General features: G+C 23.4%; 3 protein-coding genes across 5 annotated transcripts; 1 reads left to right on the top strand and 2 right to left on the bottom strand.

Annotated features, from left to right (window-relative positions):
* Positions 1-1,037: 1,037 nt before the first annotated feature.
* Positions 1,038-4,466, bottom strand: LOC112599708 (syntaxin-7-like). The gene is made up of 7 exons (XM_025346733.1): positions 4,361-4,466; positions 2,076-2,145; positions 1,910-2,009; positions 1,672-1,849; positions 1,498-1,604; positions 1,276-1,431; positions 1,038-1,210 (listed from the first exon to the last, which is right to left on the bottom strand). Exons 1-7 carry the CDS (start codon positions 4,464-4,466, stop codon positions 1,118-1,120), a joined length of 810 nt encoding a protein of 269 aa, XP_025202518.1. The 3' UTR covers positions 1,038-1,117.
* A 4,523-nt stretch (positions 4,467-8,989) lies between these two features.
* LOC112599721 (39S ribosomal protein L15, mitochondrial) lies at positions 8,990-11,834 on the bottom strand. Its single transcript, XM_025346760.1, has 5 exons — positions 11,697-11,834; positions 11,290-11,444; positions 11,055-11,220; positions 10,365-10,524; positions 8,990-9,351 (listed from the first exon to the last, which is right to left on the bottom strand). The coding sequence occupies exons 1-5, from the start codon at positions 11,793-11,795 to the stop codon at positions 9,050-9,052; spliced, it is 882 nt and encodes a 293-aa protein (XP_025202545.1). The 5' UTR covers positions 11,796-11,834; the 3' UTR covers positions 8,990-9,049.
* A 2,937-nt stretch (positions 11,835-14,771) lies between these two features.
* Positions 14,772-20,031, top strand: LOC112599697. 3 transcript variants are annotated; one of them, XM_025346721.1, is made up of 6 exons: positions 14,773-14,958; positions 16,879-16,922; positions 17,115-17,208; positions 17,273-17,418; positions 17,779-17,859; positions 19,777-19,865. In XM_025346721.1, the coding sequence occupies exons 1-5, from the start codon at positions 14,955-14,957 to the stop codon at positions 17,827-17,829; spliced, it is 339 nt and encodes a 112-aa protein (XP_025202506.1). In that variant the 5' UTR covers positions 14,773-14,954; the 3' UTR covers positions 17,830-17,859; positions 19,777-19,865. The 3 variants fall into 3 exon arrangements, with proteins under 3 accessions (XP_025202504.1, XP_025202506.1, XP_025202505.1); XM_025346720.1 differs by having other exon boundaries at positions 17,779-17,866; positions 19,777-19,864; XM_025346719.1 differs by lacking the exon at positions 17,779-17,859 and having other exon boundaries at positions 14,772-14,958; positions 19,777-20,031.
* Positions 20,032-21,701: the final 1,670 nt, after the last annotated feature.

The following is a 21,701-nucleotide window of genomic DNA, read 5'->3' as shown; positions in this document are numbered from 1 at the left end:
ACATGTGAATTTTTTCTCTAGGCCAAAAACCTTAAAAATGTATTACAAGGTTCCACTTAAATAGTTTGTATAACAATACTTTTGAAAATAATAGATAATAATTTTATTCAAAAGCAATTTTGACATTTTGTTTTTGCAATAATTCTAAAGGGAGTAACTATATTAACTTACTTTGTTTACTTTTTTATGTTATTTATAAACATATAATTATTGTTATATTTTTTTTAAATAAAATTTACAAGCATAATTTAATGTTTCTCATAAGTCATACTTAAAGTAATTAAAAATACTTTATAAGCACAATTTTTTAATTTTTTTATAAGTGCTAGTAATTACGATCAATATAATGAAAGAATATAAATTATTTTGTTGATAAAAAAATTATGATAAATAAAATAGTATAATTTAAAATTCAGCATGAAATAATTACAAAATTATCTGTAGTTTTATATTTTTATAATCGATAAGTGAGTTACTTGAACTAAACATAAATGTACATCGTAGGCAAGTTCAATGGTTTTGATGGATATACTAAAATAATACTTCATTTCATTTTTTTATGCAGTGACAATATTTTTTAAATTAAAAAAGTAAAATTAAAATATCATTAAAATTTGGTTTTCATTAACATTATAAAAATTACATGATATTCAACCATAAAAGTTATCTATTCTCTAGGCATCTAGTTTAGTTTCTACTCATGTTCTAGTATACAATAAATAATATAATATTTTAATGACTTTTTGGGAACATTCATGATAAATATAACCTCGCCTATGATGTACATTATATAAATTTTATTTATATATATATATTATATAATAAAATATGCAAATATGAACATAACAGTAATAACATAAATATATAAAAAAAAAAATAACTAAAAACATATCTTTTAAGCAGTGTTGTAAGTACATCTAATAATTAATAAACGATAATTTTTTTTTACTAATGAATAACATTTATATTATATATAAAAAAAAATACTTTAAACAATTTCAACTTTAGATACATACATAGAAATTATAAATATATATATAATATACTTTTTTTATGTAGATTAACAAAATGGAGTAACTGAAGTACAATATGATAAGTATAATTTACACTAACACACTTATTTAGAACCCCAAACAATGGTCAATATAATTATGAATAATATCACAGCACAAATTACTAATAAATAGAATCGTTTTTTTCTGAGTTTGTTCTATAAAAAAAATAAAAAGTAATTATATTTATTGACAGATAAATTCTAGGGTACAATTTACTTACAGTGTAATCAGTTGCTCGTCTCAACTGACCAGTTGCTTCTTGAACTGATACATTAGTAATTTGTACATTAGCTTCAATACTATCAATTATTTCACCTTGATTATGAACTAAAGTACCAAGTTCTTTAAAAATTTGATTAACATCACTTATGTCGTTCTAAATAATAAATAATTATTTTAACATGAATTAAAATAAATAGTATACAATATTATTAGTACTAACCTCAAGTTGTCTAATAGCTTGTTCTTGTTCAACCACTTGTAAATTTACTTCATCCAAAATTTGTATCTGAGTTTGATCATTTTGGTTTTCATTAGGGTTTGAATAACCTAATTGACAATATAAATTATACACTTATTTAAAGTTACAAGTAAGGATATTTAATTAAAATCTCACCATTTTGATATTTAGAACCAGGTGGTGGAGCTAATTTTCCAATAGATGAAGATGCTTTTGTACGTTTCATTAGCTCTGCATTTTCTTTATCATATGCTTTACGTTGAATGGCTTGAAATGCATTTAAAGCAGATGTAAATGATTCAGCTAAACGTTCTTTTTGAATTTTCAATTGTCTCTAATAAAATTAGTCATTCATTAAATAAGATGCAAATATTTAAATTTCAGTTATACATACCTGATCTGTTTGTGAAGAATATGATCGTATTTCATTAAGTTCCTTTAAATTATGACTAGTATCTTTAGATAGCTGTTGAGTATAATGTGATATTTGATGTCTGTAATATTTTATATGTTTATAGTAAATATTTAAATGAATTATTTATAATGCACATTTAACTTACAGTTGTTTTCTAACTTCTGTAGCATCTTGTACAGTATTTAATTGATTTACCATTCTATTCATGGATGAAACTACAATAAAATTAATAAATTAGTATCTTACTTTAAGTTTATTCTATTAAATGTTTAACTGAATTTATAAAACAATAAAATCAAAATTTGGAATTTATCAGTTATAATACCTAGAATATGTAATACAAAAAATAAAAGAATAATTATTGGTTTCCAGGCTAATAATAATCTATATAATTGAAGCATTTATTAAATAAAAAAAAAAAATTATTGGTTTTTTATATAGTTGTAGATTTATTATTCTGAGCAGTAAGTGGGTTGAAGAAACCATAAGTAGCAACAGTAATGTAGCATTGGGTTAATTAAGAGGTGACCATTTCAAAGGTTTTTTAGGGGTAGTGGGTAGATAATGATTAAAACATCATAATTTAGTATTTACTATAATATGTAGTTAAAAATATGACATTATATTCCCTTAGGTACCTAGGTGGAATATTAGATTAAAACCTGAAAAATTATAAGTTGGATGCCATTGAATGACAAACACAGATTTTAAGACAGTAAAAGAATTTGAGAAGTTGCAATTCAAGCAAAGATAATCATTGTTCAAATATTTAATAAGTTTTTTGAGAAATTGTGTAAAAAGATCTGTATACTGTAGACATGTAAGAAAGCAACCAATTTCATTTGGTAAATTTTGATTTATTTTTTTTTTAGTTAACCAACATAAAATTGTTTTTTTAATATACATTAAAATGTTAATTAATAAAATTAAATAAAAATACTATCATAAGAGGCAGACCAAGTAGACAGTGGTGTGACTACATGTAAAATTTTTCAGAGGCAAAAAAAAATTGTCCTCCCTCAAAATAATAGAAATTAAATTCTTTGTTATTAAAAAAGTGTGGTAAGCTCTTTTCCCTCCTAAACATTGTTATCTCCCAAGACAACTGCCTCTAATGCCCCTGCAGTATCTACATTACTGAAAGTAGGATAAATGCCAAACATTCAATCAATAATCAATTAAAATTGTAGTCAAAATTTAAATCAAATTTCAACTTTTACACCATTCGATAAAATTATCTTTACTGATAATTTGCTAAATAGCAGAAAATGCATATACTTAACATAACCTGTTCTAAACAGGTAATAATTATGATTAAGTTACTCAAATGTTAACAAATTCATAATTATTTGTTTAAAATAGTGGTGCACAATAGTTATGTATGATATGTAATAACTTAGTCTGGGGCTATATATATAAGAGAAAATAGTCCCAACTAAATCTTCTAAAGCAACTAGTAAATTTTTATCAATTATTTTATTTTAAATGTTAATGAAATTTTACTAATAAAATATACAAATACATCAAAAAATGTTTGTAATTAATCTATTTTATTTTATCAAATCATAAATACATATACATATAGATATAATATATATATATATATATTATAATAGGTATAGCATTTTATTTGAGAATATCGTTAATCTCTATTATATGATAAGTTAATTTATCTTAAATAAATTAATAGTTACAATCACTTGAATAAATACAATTTATCCAAGATGGAAAATTATATTATTTCAAAATAGAAGTCATCTACTTACTACCTCACAGTCACAATATAACAATTTTATTAGTTAAATTTAACTTATGCAATTTATTTGAAATAGAATTAGTCTACTGCTAGTTTATACTGAAATATCTTCATTAAATACCTTGAAATAAAATATTTTTATGATTCTTTATAAATTATTAAGGAGCGTTATACTTATATTAACTGAATTAAAAATGTCTTTATCATTCAACATCAAACAGTAAAATAATAATATGATTAACAAATTTTGAACATTGATCGTACCATTCGTACCAATATTTTAATTTTGCGTATGGCGCTTATGTTCGAGAGTAGACCTGAAAGCCTAGTTTGGGCACTTATTTGGCAGAATTTTTAGTTGGGCACCCGTAGGTTTCTGCCATACCCGATTGGGGGATGGCGGCCTTGCTACCTAGACAGTTTCCTACCCAGAAAGCGATGCCGCCCGTAGCGGGGATTAAAATCAGCGACGGTATATGTCACAATCGATGCCTTAGTCCACTCGGCTACTCCGTCCCCCATTTAATAATTAGAAAGTAAAAACATTAACCTGTTAATTATTATCTACCTAATTTTAAATTAATAATAAGAATATTTCATAAAAGCATAAAACATAAAATGATCAGGATGATTAAATTTAAAAATACATTTAAAAACGTTGAATATATTCTTACCATTTTGTGATATTTTCTGAATATTGGTGCCGATCAATTGAGCCAATTTCTGAAAATCTTTTTCACCTCCATTGCTTTGATATGAATTTCCATAAAAGCTGTCCATTGTTATTATATTGCCTAATTTATCTTGCAATAAAACTTTAAAGTTTAATACGACACAGTCAACAAATTATAATAAACAAAATGTTCACTGTTTAATGTAAAAAGTATAAAACTATTACTGTTATGTTATCTCAAACAAAAAAATTGAAAAAGTATATTTTTACAAAACAATGTTGTAACTTGTAATAAGTTGCATTGATGGTATAGAAGTGATTAATGATGCATTATAGACAATTAATAGACAATAACAAAATATCATTGACTATAGTAGAAGTGGATAGTCACAGTAACTGTAATGTAGTAAGACGAAGGCGTACTAACACTACTAACTAGTAACTACTATTTTATTGTGAATGATAATTGATAAATTATTATCTATTGTTATCAATAGTTAGAACCACTCAACCACCATGATGAAAATAAACATATGTTTCGTAAAATGAGTAAAAACTAAAAGACAAAAGTCATAAAGAAATATTTTATAGATCAACGATTCGTGGACCTTAAATAATAAATATTGTGATGTTTTAAATACTAGATAGTACCTATAATCTATCACGAACACGGACCATGAACAATTGAACAAAGATTTATTCTAAATAAATATATTATCTATAGAAATAGGTTGGCTATAGTTCGTGGTATCTACATCTATCCACAGACTCATATTTATTACAATATTTAGTATTTACTATTTACTGTTTAGGAATTATTTGTATTAATACTATTAATATTAAACATTATAAATTAAAAATCAATAACCGAATAATTGTAGAAGAAATAAAAAATGTATTATTTAAAAAAAAAAAGTTTTTATAATGTAATAAATTAATATTTAAAAAATAATAATAATTAAAACATTTTAATGTTCTTCGTGAATCATGATGTAGAAAATTGGTTCTTTAATAAGTATCATGATTTTTGACGTTTGAGGTTATTACCTATATGTATTATGTATATAGTATATAGGTATAATATATTTCCAGTTAGAAATTGTGTAGCAAATTACAAAGAATAAATTTTTATCGTTGGAAACAAGCATAAACGTAATTAAGACATGGCCGATTAAATTTATACCTACTAAGTTTATAGAAATAAGAAAATTGAATTATGAAAAGATCAAAATACTGAAAACTTAAAAAAATTAGCCACAAGTTACCCACTCATCCCCAACGAAATTGAATATCTAATAATTGTACTAGAAGCCATGGTAAAAATGATTTTGACATCGATCTCTACATCATAATATATTGGTACACATATTAGGTATCTGTATACCTACATGACACATTACACTTTTATGATTTATAATATTAGTGTATAATATCTTTATTATATTATAATAATTAGATCTATATTATTATTTTTTAAATGATAATAAACTAATAAAAATTGTTTGAGGATAAATCATTATCTATATTATACCTACATTTGAAATACCACAATATCATCAAAATGTACCTAAACTTCAAACGAATCAAACGTTTTTAAATACCTAGTTAATAGGTACTTTGTTACGCTAAATTTTAATGAGAAATTTTTGACTAGATTTTAAAATTTCCGACGAGCCGTCCCTGTTTAGGTTGTACTGGTTGTAGTCATAATGATGAACACTAAAAAATAAACATATTCATCTTCCTAAACTTAAAAAAAAAGGTAAAATGTATTAATATGTACTTTATGACCTTTATGTAAATATTTGAATTTATATTATTTTTTTAAGTATTATTCATATACCTAGTTATCTATACATTTTGCGTAGGTGACTAAGTGAGTTTAAAGTTTAAACTAAATTTACAAAAATTGATTATATTTCATGACTCATGTGTAAACAATTCTATACACACCTATATACCTAGCTATTATATTATGCTCCTGCGTTACAAGGTGGTCTGTTTAAATTTCAACAATTATAACCTAGGTACTCGAAAACTTTTTTGAAAATATTATTTTTATATAATTTAGCTTTATTGAAAAACAAAAATTTAAACAACTTCGGATTACCTACTTATATTAATAAGTAGGTATAATGTGTTATACTACTAACATAAAAATCAATTTTCAAATGAATACGAATACCTACCTACCTACCCAGTTAATGTTAATTAATTATAACTTGTAATTTGTATAAATATTTTAAGTTTAAATTAGCGGAGTAATTAACTAATGTTTTAAAGGAATATACGTTGCGCCATTATACTCGACTGATTAAAATAAATAATTTATACTAAACGCTAGGTATATAAGAACATTCTGAATTCTGATTGCGGTAAATAAATATTAGATAGTTACCTACATAATTGACTGAAATAACGAGTTATTTTCGAATTTTAAATATTTTGATAACCAAGGGAAAATCTGGAATTTTAGCCTCTCTCATCATTAAATATGAGATTTTTTTAAATCCTCCGTAATACCTAGTTGTATAATTTTTATTGAAATTCATAATCTCCTATTGAAAATCGCGCCACTTCTACTACTTCGATCGACTCCAAGTATAGGTATCAAAATTTAAGAATTTAAGATACCTACATAGGTAACATCTTAAATCATGATAAGTACCTACTAGATACCTAATACCTATGTAATACAGTAGTCATACGAATGAATTTAAAATATGTACATTACACTAATAATTAATCATTACTATTTTATATTTTTACCTATAAATATTTTAAATTATAAAAAGTATTTTAACAAATATGATTATATATATTTAAATATTTAACTATATATCTATCAAAAAACTTCCATTAATATTTAAGAATTTAGAAAACGATAAAGAAATCAGATATAAACCTATCTATCTATGTAAGTATTTAAAAATGCTTCAAAAGATTAATTTTATTCTATCAATACCAAACAAATAATGGCATTATTTTACAGTTATTTATAGTATAAAATATTACTGAATTGTAAATGTTAAAAATGTATCTAAAACGACTAATACAAGATAATAGTATGCATTTGAAGCTTAAAAATCTTAAATACAGTTTTGAATAAATCATGTAGTTGGTAGATAATATTATATTTAGATTTGATATTATACCTATGCAATATTTTTTTTCAAATAAATGTATGCATATGCAATCTTATAACTATTTTTTTAAAAACCTAGGTAGGTACCTACTTACTTTTTGTTTTATATACAATGATTCACCAAATGTGCCCACTTAATCACCTACATTTTTCATTTAATAATGAATTTACTAAAATTCTGATTTTTGAATTTTTAATAATAGGTAATAGGTAAGTACCAGTGAACTTATTATACAAATTTCTGTATATTAAACAATAACCTCCTCTTTACTGTAATTTATTGATTGATTTATTTTTTTGTAAATTAATGTATCATGATCTCCCTAATTTAAAAGTCAAATACTTAAGTAATTTTTTAGTTATTAAAATGTTTATACTAAGGATAACAGTTCAAAAAAATAATTTTACCGAAATATAAAATTGGTGTAATATTGCATTAAGTGTTTAAGTATTATACTTGAGAATTTTTTACAAATAATCAATGTTAAACGGAAAATATAAATTACTAGTCATCTATTTATAGACCTACCATATTAAGTAGGTACAAAAAATTAAATAACTAAAAAACCACTTGTTCTAATTTTGATTCTAATAAGTTAACATTTTCTTAAAAATAAATTATGTAGTGTATTAAATTTTTATTTAATCAAATTATGAAAAAATAGGTATTAATTGAAATACTGAATTGTATCATTTGTAATAAGAACCTTTTGGTACTTTGATAAATTCATAACAAATGTATTTCAGCCTTAAATTTTAGTCAAATACTTACATGTCATACGGTATTGGATAGCTTTAATTTCTTATAAGAAACACTTAAACATTAGCTTTAGATGATTACAAGTTGATTGCTTGTTTGCTTTATTACATAATTTATAATTTTGAATAGTTTTCTAACTATATATACACAAACCTAAGAACTTATTTGACCATAATAATAAAATTCATAAAGTACTCTACTATTATTGACTAATATAAAGCAATCATGAAACATTCTGTATTTAAATTGGTGACATTTACAAAAAAAAAAAACATGAAATGTTTAAATGGTAGTAGTGGTAATGGTCATATCTATGCTGGTTTACATTAAAAATTATTTAATAAATAGTAAGCTGTAAACATAATTTAATGATCTATTAAATCAATTTTTTTAAATGAAATTTGGCATGAGTTAAAAATAATAATAAGTAAATTTCTCTTTCCTAGCAATACTAGGAAAGAGAAATTTATATAGCAATTACTTATAGCAATACAATAAGTATTGTTTTTAAAAAAAAAATTCTATGCAAATATTGTTAAATAATAATAAATATAATATACATAATATTATGCATTTTTAACCTTTGTAATAATAAAAGTAATAATTTGTTGAATTCAAATTCTATAAATAATTTATTATGAACAAAAGTTTTTAGTACAAGTTATCAAATTTATATTTTTTTTTAGATATATTTGTAATAATCATGTTCTTTAGTATTATAAATGATAATTAAATTACATAACAAATACCATTATACATTTCAATACTAACATTAAAAAATGTAATTAACTTTTATAGAACTCTTTGAGTTGTGGATCAGTGGGTTTCAATATAACTTTATCCTTTAGATTAACAACCCAACCAGGTTCTAGGCCATAAAATATTTGTCTTTGATCTTTCCTACTGACAAGCATGTTATAATCTGGATCATCTTCAATTTTAGGAAGTTTATATCCATATTTCTGAGCTAAAACAAAACGTTCCCAAGATATTTTTTCAGGATCTGCCAAATAACCGCGATTTGCTGCACTTGAATAATATAAAATTGCATCTTCAGGAGGTATCATACGTCTGGGTATTGCTTCTCCTGTAAAATAAAAACAATATAATCATAAATAAATTAAATGTACTGTTATGAATTAAACACATTATATATTATTTGTAAAGCAGTTATCAGTCGTAAAATTATATTTATGTATAACAAGGAGATACTACTACATACTGTTAGTATTTTTAAATTATGAAGCATTATAAGAATTGATTTAAAGTATTAAAAGTAAATCATGAGGAAGCAATAAATGCCTAAGTAAAAGTACCTAAAAATATATGTTGCATTATATATGAGTTAAAATTACAATACAAATAATTTATATAACAGAAAGTGTATTATCTTTGTAACTGAAATACTTAATAAGGCATTCACATATGTTGTCTGTTATATAAAATAAATGTATCATAAAGAAAATTTGTTCAATAGTTACACTTATATTGTATCGTAATCTCTTATAAAAGAATAAATTGTCCTATCATCAAATTAAAAATATTATGTGTTTTCTTATGTTATTTTTACAATATTTAAATTTTTTTAAACATGAAAAATTTTAAATTGTTTTATCTTACAGTTAAAATTAATTGTTTAAAAATTAAAATATCATAAAAAAAAATAAAAATATTATTACCTTTAAGTATAATAATAGATCAATTTACTTATTATTAAAAATAAAATACAATTTATATATTTATAATTTGTATTTATGAGCTACATGATAAATAAATTGAACGAGATTTAAATTGAAAAGGGAAGTTGCCCAATGCGCACCCAGTGAAAAAGTTTTTTGGGGAGTAGATAGGTCCCTACACTAGTTTCTTTTAGGGTATTTGAGTGGGTAACTTTATTAAAAGATTCTATACAAATTAAAACTGCTAAACACAAATTTTTGATGTTGTAAATTAGTACAATAGGGAGAACATATATTAGTGTGGTGTATTTGTAATGAAGTATTTTTGCCTTTATTTAAAATAAATACAAATAGTTTAGAATACAATTTTTTGGAATGTGTGTGGAAGTCATAAAATATCTATATAATTTACTCTACAAACCTCTCTGGAAGAACTTTTTAGGATTAATTAAAATAAATAAACTATTAACATCAAAAAATGATGTTGTTATAACTCCTCCATTTCTTTCTATAGCCGCAATTGTAGATTCACTGGTCCACTGAACTTCTATATTAATTTTTGCTTTGAAATTATCTGCACCCTAGTATTATATAAAAATATTTATTAATTAAGTTAATTTATTTATAACAATCAATACTATAAATAGGTAAATTAGGTACATAAATCTACTAAGTTTACCATAGCTAATAATGTTCATACTATATCATAGCTATAAGTATAAATTTAGAATTAGTAAAAAGCCGCCTTAATCAGAAGTATTTTAAGTATCTCAAAAAGAATAACAAATTCACTATATTATATTAATTGTGCATGGTCAGAGTTACAGTAAAACATCTACTAATAGAATGTTTATTATTTTAAGAAGAAAAAAACTTAATATTTGAATAACTATTAATAAATTAATCAGCCTAAGATAACAATAAATGACCTGATTGACTTCTTTCAATGCATCAAATAAAATAAATAAATAATATAACCATATTTAAAATTAATGTCAGTATCGTATTATATATGTATATAATATTACGTTATTATTAAAATAATATGATGTATTATATTACTATATAGTCAAATGACCCATATCATTTAAGATTTATTGAAAAAACTTACTTCGTCAACCAAATTTACTCCAAAGTGTTTATCTTCTGGATTAATGTTATACAAACCAGTATTGCACAGTACTGATAAGTCAATAGGCTTTGTGATGTCTATACGATTCAAATCAATCATTTTTTGTAAAGTGGCCAATGAAAGTGGTGGATATTGTCTTTTAACACTAAAAACAGGTTATAATCTTGGATAGAAAATTGTTTTGAATATTGCATTAAGACATTTTATAACATACTGATGATCCTTATAATATTGTTCTCTAGGAAATTTCATATAAAATGGAGTATTTCCTGTCTCATATCCAGGCCTCATAAAGTTTTGTCTAGCTTTTGATCCTTTATTACCATGACCATGTTTGTCACCTCCATGCTGGGCTCTGCCTCGTTTATTCTAAAATAAAATACATACAATATTATTTATGGTACATAGATTATAAATGGTCAAAAACGTTAAATATATTCTTTCATAAAATTCATAACATCTTATACAAACAAATCATTAATATTCAAATATTTAATAACTAATAAAATAATTAAAACTGTTTCTTCAGTACAATAAGTAAATAAAAAACCATTGTAAAAATATGTTATTAAAAATGTATTAAATGACAGATATTTTATTTCAAATAAATAATATAGTTACTTTTTTCACGGCTCCATCATTATTTCGGAGATTAGAAATAGAGAGTCTCGGTAGATTTCTCAGTAAATTCAAAATATTTTTATTTGTGAATGACGTCATTTTAATAAGTAACTTAACTAAAAATTATAAAAGTAAATGCACACAAATAGAAAAACTAATTAATCATTTTAACTTAAAATCACAAATTTTTGAACAGGCTCAATGAATATATTTATTTTTTACACAACCTATAAATTTAAGTTGTGATAAAATAAAAATTGATAACATACCTACGGTATCAGTTTATCATCATGATTATAAAGAACAGATTACGTAACGTAGGACATGATTGGATTTCTAAATAAATTAGCTTAAATTAAATTAATATCCAATATTCAAACATCACAATATTAAGTCAATTGATGAATGACAAATTGTATTTCATAAAAAAATATAGAGTACTTATCTACAACAATAGTTAGCATAATTTTTGGTTTAATTGCGTATGTTGGTTGATAGCTTAATAATAAGTATAAAGAGCTTTAAAGAAAAAAAAACGTAGGTAAGTTAAAACGTTGAAAAGTTTTGGAGAAACTTAAAATAAATGCGTGATAGGTTAGGTTTTGTTTAAAAAATTCAAAGAGCCATTTAGGTATATAATTATTTCACTTTAATTATTATAGTTAATAGGTACCTAATTTAAGTGATTATTAAATGACAAATAGGTAGGTATATATTAAATCGTACAGACATTATTACCTATACAACATTATAGCTTACTGGTTCCTTTGTTCCACCATTACAATTAAAATTAGCTAAAACCGTAGCTAGGGCTTGGCGAAACTAGCCAAGACCATAGGTGCAAAAGCAAAAATAAAATACGTCTGTATATGTTATTACATATTAGTATTAATAATATACATTTTATTAATTAAGAATATGTATAAAGTAATTACACTATAATATATTAATAGAAATCATAAATATAGGGTATAATTTTAAGTTATTCAAGATCGATTACTATTCAACATACATATTATAGGACATAGGTATAAGTATATATTTACTCGTAGTATATAAATATTATAAAATGCTTACTAATATAAAACATGACATTAATATTACATCGAGTCCGAGTGATAGTATAATACCTAGTTTTGAAAATAGATTTGTATAATTATTAAATATAAGATACATGTTAAAATAAAAAATAGGATTCAAGATTCAACTACCATTAATATACTCATATTTATTGGTAGGAATATACCTATATCTATTCATGTTTTAATATTTAATCATTTATATTTCGTAAGTTCATGAGAAAGTTCTAGAAGAAATTCGACGGTGAGTTGTTTAATATTGTCATTATATAAAATTAAATGAATTCACTTGAATTATTATAAATTGCAATCTAAGTTTTAATAAAATAATAATATATCTACATGAAATAAATATCTAGAAGGCTTTTAATAATTTGCTATTAACATTAATTGTTAGTTTTAATTTTTACTTTTATTGATCAACTTTGTATTCAAATAATATAAAAAACATTAATTTGTTGACGCATTAAAAAAAAAAAACAATAATAAAAAAAAATTAAAATAACATTCAAACATAATATATATAAATATTATTTTAAAACAAATAAAAAATGTATGTATGAAAGGGGGCTAAAAAATTTACAAGGGTGGAAATAAGTAAAATGGTTAGAGCACACAGAATCTTGCTACAGCTTTGCTGATGACAGTGATAATATAATAATTCATATGCTACTATTATTTTTACCTAGCACTGAAAAATAATACCTATGCACTAGCTATATAATAATTTTAAGCTTATACCTAGTATTTTTGTAATATAGAGTATATTTGTATAGGTTGGTATACTTACTATAATAAGTAATAAGTATATAGGTACTAGGTAGGTAGATATAATTTGAATTAATAAGTGTTAACCTACCAATTTTTTATACTTTATAGATAGATTTACTTAGTTATAAAATTCTATTTTAATAATAAACACTAGTCGTCACATTAAATTTCGCACATTACACATATTTATTATACTTTATAGAATTTCTGAAATAAAAATTAAAGATATATATTGGCAAACTACAGACACCAGTCATTCAGTCAACTTTATGCCTGATGTAGTTCGTGTGGGTCGTGGTCGTCATAGATGCCCTTTCATACAGCCTATAAACAACACATTCATACCAGCTCAATTATTTTTCTAAATTCATCATTATTTTATCATAATATTATAATATCTTATTATATAATTCAAAAAGAAAATGATTCTGTACAGCCAGTTAATATCGTTTTTAAAATGTAATGTAGTTCTTTTGGTTTATCAAGAGACAATAGTATATAGATAATCAACGTAAATATATAACGATACAGCATAACGGTTTACTTATTTACGTGTAAGTGTGCAACCCTATCAAAACATTGATATGATATATCATATACAATGTAGGTACATAATATATATTTTAATATATAATGACATAATGTAAAATTTTATAATTCGTTGAATATTGATGTTTATCATTCCAACATTTCAAAACTTATTGCAATTTAATTTCATTAAATTTCTTTAAAATATAGATAGATACCTCGGAATTTTATTATTTTTAAATTCGATTAATTTATTATTTTAAAATTTAAGTACATTTTTATAGATAATCTGCAAGCTTTAATACAATACCTAGATGTTTATTTAAATGTATCTAATTACTTGAATTTGTATTTCTCGTATTTATTTATGATAATACGGATTTCGTAATTTTAAATTGTCACCAGCATGTAGACTGTAGAGTCTTATAGTGGTATGGGTAATTTCATCTGTTATGAATATGAATTTGATTTTTTTTTGGTCTAAAGACATTACGATTCTTACGTCTATCTCTATATACAGGTGTATACAATAATGGTCCAATGAAATCAGTGAACCCAAGAATCAGTTAGAATGTTCCCTTTCCATTCTTGACGTATTGTTAAAAAAACTGGTTTCCTGTTACTTGTGTCAGGTAACGTGGGTTAACGCCCACTACATTGCTGTAACATTAACTATATAGACGTAGGTATACATGTGATGTCATAGAAGGTATTAGAAGGCTAAGGTGTATACTTTTACATTCTTTATTTAGTTCTTTACTACGGCCTGGCGCCCGTGTATGTATAAGTAATGAAAATATTATAACTGTGTGGTTTGTGTAATATTCAGTAAAAAGTTTTATGTTTAATTTTGATGATTGAAATTCAAAACTAAAGAAACATGGGTAAATATATATTGTTTTAAAAATGTTATAATATTTGTTAATTATTATTAATAATAATAAGTAATAACATAGTTATATTAGAATCGAATTAAATAGAGATAACTTACGTATTCAGCTATTTCGTAGACGTAGTGTAGATATATTCATTATATATTTAATATATATGTATATATGTATAAATTATAATTAGATTTTAACAGTTAATACCCAATATTCATTTGATATCTCAAAAATATTGCCTATTTTAAAGGCATTTAATATTGTCAGCTTAGTAACAATTTTCAAAAAGGAAAAAGAAAATTATATATAATATTGTCTTATATTTTTAAATTTATATATCCTTTAGTGACAAAATAATAATATCTATGTTTTAATTTTATAATTTTAAGTAGACTTTTTTCTGAGGATTTTGATGTACCTATAAATTATTAAGTTTAAGTAATTTTTTTTATAACTTTAAAAAAAAAAATCTTGATTTACAAACTAAATAGTAATTTTTGTCATAATTAATTAGCTGAGTATATTATACTATTTATAAACGGTATCGTGATTGTCCCGAGACAAGATCCTAGTAGTTCTACATAAATAATACATGAATGATGTATTTATTATTTATGAGTGACACAAACCATAGTCCGCGTCCGTCTAGCTATATATGAACGTAATAATTACAGTCTAGTCGTGTCTACAACGGTAATATAACCCTACTCCGGTTATTCTATATTCAAAATCTATAGTAAATAGCCAATACCATAAAATATATAAATGTATACAGTGGTGAAACGAACGTGGTGTTTGAGAAACGGTTGCTTCTCGATATTTTTTAAGATTTAGGGGTGGGTGGGTGCCAACATGAAAGTGACGAGCAATAAATGAGTATCAGTACTACTAATACTAGTATTTATTACAATTTATGTATATAAATATACTATGACTTACGAGTAATGACAATTGGCAGTAACGGCAGATGGCAGTAATAGAACTAATGAATAAATTCATATATTATGTCACAGATAAGTTTGCCATGACTTTGGATATTTAAAAAAAACAGTTGATGTATAAATAATAAATTTCATATTTTTAATTTTGTTTTTAGTTGACATAATATTACTGTGTTATTATCTAGGTTACTGTTAAACTATGTTAATATACTACTATACGAATAAAAGAACTCCCTAGTCTTATAGAATGCGATTATTTCATCATTATGTTTTATTTTCTTTAGTTTTTCCAGCAACAATAATAATAACAACAATATACAATAATATGTACAGTACATAAATTCACCTATATAATTTTATTGGTAAAAACATTAATTGAAAAAAATAAATATTTTAAGTATACTTAGTTGGTAAGTGGGTGAGTGGGTGTGTAAATTTTAGTTCACTTATGAGTTATTTTAGATTCGTTTCGCCACTGAATGTATGATAGAATAGTTTTTAGAATATTTTAACAAATAGTATTCACAAATGAGCAATAAATGTGCTTAATAAATCTCAAATTATTATGCATAGTTTTATTTTGTATCATAATATATGTGTATTAAAAAAAAGATTTTATTTTAATTAAAAAATAATGCTTAAATCTTTAAATCGAGAAATAAGCTCGATATAAGAGTTAGAAATAGAATATTTATTAGTAATTGGAGTTTTTATAAGATAAAAATGCATAAATTTATTAACATTCAAAAATAAACGATTCTTTTTACACCAAAAAAATAATAAGTTATCAGATAAGTATGTCAGATAGTACACTAATCGCATCTTGTTCAGTTTTTATAATTTTTTATAGCATCATCAGTAAAAAGAAGGATATTAGAATTTCTTAAAAACATTTATAATATATATTATAATTTATATTTATGTTCTACTATAATATTTCAAACATAACTTAAATCTAAATTGTGTTTGTGTTTTTCAGATTTATCAACAATATGTCAACTTCTTTTCTTATTCTCAATACTGGTAAACTTTTTTTTTTAACTTTTTTTTTAAATGCATACAATCTATAATCTGGTGAACTAAATGAAAACATTTTATGAATGATTGTATATTGATTTATAGTATCTTTAATATGTAATAAAATTATGTGTATATAAAATATTATTTAATTTGATTTGTTTACAAACATATTAATAATTAATGTTATGTGTTTAGAACGTAGTATTAGCTGGTGATATGATGAGGAAATCGATTGTTTACGACAAAAAAACACCCAATGTATTTTATTGTCCATTAAATAAACCTACTGGTAACTGTGTAATACAAGTATTATTTTTGTTTTCAAGTGTATATAATTATGAATAAAATTTTAGGTTTTGATAAATTGTTTGTGCATTCAAGACCACTAAAAAAATTATGCGAATTTGATGGAAAACCTTTGCCTGAAGACTACAAATCTGATTGCTTTCAAGATGTTGATGAAACTGAATATGCTTGCAAAGAAAAATATAGAATTATGGTAAGATGAAATTATTTATAAAAATATCAGTGTTTTAGTATGTTGTGAAAAAAAATTTAAAATATTAAGATTATATAGGTATCCTGTGTAGTTATTAAATTCTATATACAATATTGTGTATATTATTTATTTATTTTATACATTTACGCCTGATGATTTTAGTAAGTTAAGTAATGAAATTATATATGTATAAAAATATATTAATTAATAATTATTTATTAATGTTTTTATTAATAATATTAATAATAATAATTTAATAATTATTTGCTATAGATTGAAGTACAACATTATTAACTAGGTACAATGAAACATTGAAACTTAATCCTTAAAATTATATTAATACATGTATATAACTTTCAGAAGAGATTGTCGAAGAAACAACTGGATAGTTTATTCGGAAATAACGACTAGAATAACTCTAACAAAATAACGCTCTGTAATGTAAGAGGTTGTATAATCCTACTGATATATATATGTATATTTTTTTTTTCATTTTTGCGAATAACAATTTTTTATAAATTTTGCATGTTAATTAAAAGAAATCATTTATTTATTTAACCATGCTTATTGCTTATTAGTTATTACTTATTATTACTCAAAATTAATGTTTAGTATTATTATTTATTAGCCTTGTATAGGCGTGGCTTGGCACGAGGTGCGGTACATAAATATGATATAGGTACCTACCCCAATTATATTCCTTGCAATTTACAGGTGTCAGTTTACATACACACTATTAGGAATCTTAATAAAGTTACTTACTAAAATGTATTATATGGGAAGAAGTGGTGGAGAGGTGGGGGTCCGGTGGTTATGAAATATTATTTTAAAAAAACTGTTATTAAATTTCTCAGTTTATGGAATCCCAAAAAATGTTGTATAGTATATAATATAATATAATACATGAATATTGCAGAATACATAATATTGTGGTACAAATAATTAAAACATTTAATTTTTTTAATAAAAAATAAAATACGTTTACATGAAATGATAATACTTCAAAAATTATTTAAGACCTAACAATATAATAGGTATAAAAAGTTATTTCTGAATGGGTAAAATAATGTGCCTTTTAGGTACTATAAATTTAAGCTAGTTAAAAATAATAATATTAACGATTTTAATATATTATCCCAAATTATTATAGACAGCTATACTTAAAATTGTAAAAACCAAATAACGTGACTTACATAAATAATAATAAATAACATGTATTTTATATTATTATATTACAACATTTTTACACACAAACATACCTATAATAGTAGTAAAGTATGACCTAGGTACTCAACCTACCTAATATTACTTAAATTAAACATTGAATAAGAATTATTGCTTGTATTCTATATTAAGTGGTACCTATGTATACCTATGTATTTACATGAAGTTTCATCGCTGAATGGATTCTTCAATAAAGTTACCTATATATCTCCTTTTATCCTATACATCACGTATAGGTACTTATATGTAAAAATATTTACTTACAGACTGTATAAAAACAATTAAAAAAAAGTATGTATTTAGCTATACCTTTAATGGATATAATTATATTCCTAGCTACTTGTATACAAATTAATATTAGTATTAATTAACAATTTATAATTAAAATAAAATAAAGGAATGCTTAACAAATAATTATACTTGAATTTAAATTTTGTATTTAAAAATTCTAAACAAATAATTTGCATATACAGTAGACGCCCGCCGCTAATAAGACTCACGAATATAAGGTTCAGTCGCTTATTAGACTCAAAATCGTCTGGAACGGTCCGGACCAAATACATTAAAAAAAAATCGGTTTTAAGACTCAACACTTCGGTTATAAGACTCAAATTTCGTAAAATAAATAGTAAAAAATAAACTTTTTTGGTTATAATTTAGAAATGTAATTGGATGAAAAATATAAAGATATAGTGTTGATTATACCTTATAACGCACAGCAGACTTTATCCAGATAAAGTTCATATTATCGCAACGATAATTATAACGATTATAATTTTAGTTTTTATCAGGATTATTAAATTTATTAATAATAAGTAGTATGTAATATGTGTTAATTATTAAATCAAGCAAATATGTAGTGAAAATAAATTTATAAATACATAATTTTTTTCCACTTCGCCTATAAGATTCATTCGGTTATAAGACTCACTTTGTGCTAGTGAGTCTTATAAGCGGCGTCTACTGTAAATGCTAATAAAATAATTATTATTATCAGTTCAAAAATAGTCTTCTAGCAAATACATTTATCTTCTTTAAGTTCTTTAGCTTATTTGATATTAGTATTTTATTTTTTACTGTTACTATATAGTGTTACTGTTTGAAATCTAAAAAATATAATAATATATTTTTCAGATGCGTCTTCACCCACCTGGTACCGAAAACGACAAAGAGAGTACAAAATGGGAAAAAGCTTATAAAAAAGTTGTTAGAAAACGTAAGAGACAACAATCACAATAAATAGTTTTACATGATGATATTAAATATTAAATAATAAACGGAATACTTAGATACTTAATTTATAATATCTTAGATTACAAATAAAAAAAATAATAACACTGTGTATAAAAATGGGTGCTGCAATAAATATTAATATAATTTTATTTTTTTGTAATAATGTTATTTATATTATATTATAAACAAATTTAATACAGTTGTAACTCCTAATATTTTTTTTTTTACTTTTATACATCTCAAATACAATAAATTGTTATTTATAAAAATAATAAAAAAAATTATTTATTTACTATGATTATTTGTATATACCTGTGTGTAAATAATAAAGTTATTGTTATTTTATTATATCTATCAGAAAGTACAAATGAAAATAGAGAATACTTTGAAATACTCTAAATAGTCTAAATGTTTCATCATAAATCAATTGAAAATTGTGCATTTATACTTAAAAATTTTCTCTTGAAATTTTCAGTAGTTTTCCAAAAATTTATTAAAATTTTATGCCACATATTCACACGTGTATTGTGATACAACTGACCACATACAATTACATTGGTATTTTACCTTTTTGTATTTATATATTATGTTGGTTTGAATGTAGATACCTACCACTGATAATCAAAAAAATCAGGTAAAAAGTAACTGCTCTACTTTTGCTGTTGGTACACTTTAGTGTCGAGTGTAACTCATATCGATGTCACCATTGAGTAGGTCACTGTAATATGATTAATGAATATATCAAATTTAAATTAAATAACTAGGTACCTAACCATTCCATGCGAAAAATGATACTGAGCGGAGATGGATGGTCAACTTATAAGTTATAAGCATATTATACTACCAATATAATAGGTACATTCGTACATTGCTATTATTTTAATTAATTTTAGTATTATTAATACGGTAGGGTGAATTAATTTTTGTAACAAAATATCGTATTTATACAAAATTATTATTACCTACCTATCTAACAGATATTTATAAGTATTTAATATTTCTATAGTATATTATTGTTATTAATTGAGTCAAAACTAGTAGCAACTTAACATAGAATGATGTGAATAGGTATAACTGGTATAAGTTCATGGAATAATTAGGCAATACCTTAGAATTAATCTAAATATTTTGAAAATTTTATCCGTAAAGTAAAATAGAATAATGATCGTAAAATAGTTAAGTCCACACAAATAATATTTTTGAGATACAACAAAATAACTAAAATCGTTCTTCTCCGTTTAAATAGTTAAATAATTTTGTGAACATTTTTACTTCAAACGTTAATAAAAAGAAACAGTGCTAATACATTTTCAATTTTTTTAATTTTCACAAAATAATAATAATGGCCAATACCTGAAACGGCTGAAACAATGGATATTATAAAAAAAACAGCTCTTATCTCAACATCATCAATTCTAAAAATTGATTTATCCTAGTTAAGCTCTATTGGTCACTATTCTTGACCTATATTTCGAGTCTTGAAATTGAAATCAATACTGATAATCCGTTTAAATAATTATTGATGATTCTGTCACAAAATTTAGTCTTTTATAAGAATGACTAAAAAACAATTGGATAATCAAACAAATAACAAAAAAAAAAAAAAAACAATTAGGTGGAATGGTGAAATTAAACAATGTATAATAAAATAAAAAACAAAGCTCTTAAGACAGTTATAAGAACTTAATTACTAGACAACAAAGCCAGATTAAGGTAATAATTGGCACAAAGTTTTACCATTTTTAGGGGCTCTATAATTTTACAAGAAAACATTTATATATATATTTGTTTATTAATATTTTGGAGCTTTCAATTTTAAGGAGCTT

Source organism: Melanaphis sacchari, unplaced genomic scaffold, assembly GCF_002803265.2.
Source record: "Melanaphis sacchari strain LSU unplaced genomic scaffold, SCAv2.0 Contig54_pilon_pilon, whole genome shotgun sequence".
Taxonomy (NCBI): Eukaryota; Metazoa; Arthropoda; class Insecta; order Hemiptera; family Aphididae; genus Melanaphis; species Melanaphis sacchari.
The sequence above is the reverse complement of the archived record's forward strand: the minus strand, read 5'-3'. Positions and strand labels throughout refer to the sequence as shown.

Coding starts and splice junctions, on each gene's coding strand:
- LOC112599697 (XM_025346719.1), top strand. Junction 16,923..17,114: donor TTTTCTTATTCTCAATACTG/GTAAACTTTTTT, acceptor TTATGTGTTTAG/AACGTAGTATTAGCTGGTGA. Junction 17,209..17,272: donor TCCATTAAATAAACCTACTG/GTAACTGTGTAA, acceptor ATAAAATTTTAG/GTTTTGATAAATTGTTTGTG.
- LOC112599708 (XM_025346733.1), bottom strand. CDS start 4,466: ATGGACAGCTTTTATGGAAATTCATATCAAAGCAATGGAGGTGAAAAA. Junction 1,850..1,909: donor ATTCTTCACAAACAGATCAG/GTATGTATAACT, acceptor TAATTTTATTAG/AGACAATTGAAAATTCAAAA. Junction 1,211..1,275: donor GACGAGCAACTGATTACACT/GTAAGTAAATTG, acceptor TTTTTTTTATAG/AACAAACTCAGAAAAAAACG.
- LOC112599721 (XM_025346760.1), bottom strand. CDS start 11,795: ATGACGTCATTCACAAATAAAAATATTTTGAATTTACTGAGAAATCTA. Junction 11,445..11,696: donor ATGATGGAGCCGTGAAAAAA/GTAACTATATTA, acceptor ATTTTATTTTAG/AATAAACGAGGCAGAGCCCA. Junction 10,525..11,054: donor GAGTAAATTTGGTTGACGAA/GTAAGTTTTTTC, acceptor ATATAATACTAG/GGTGCAGATAATTTCAAAGC.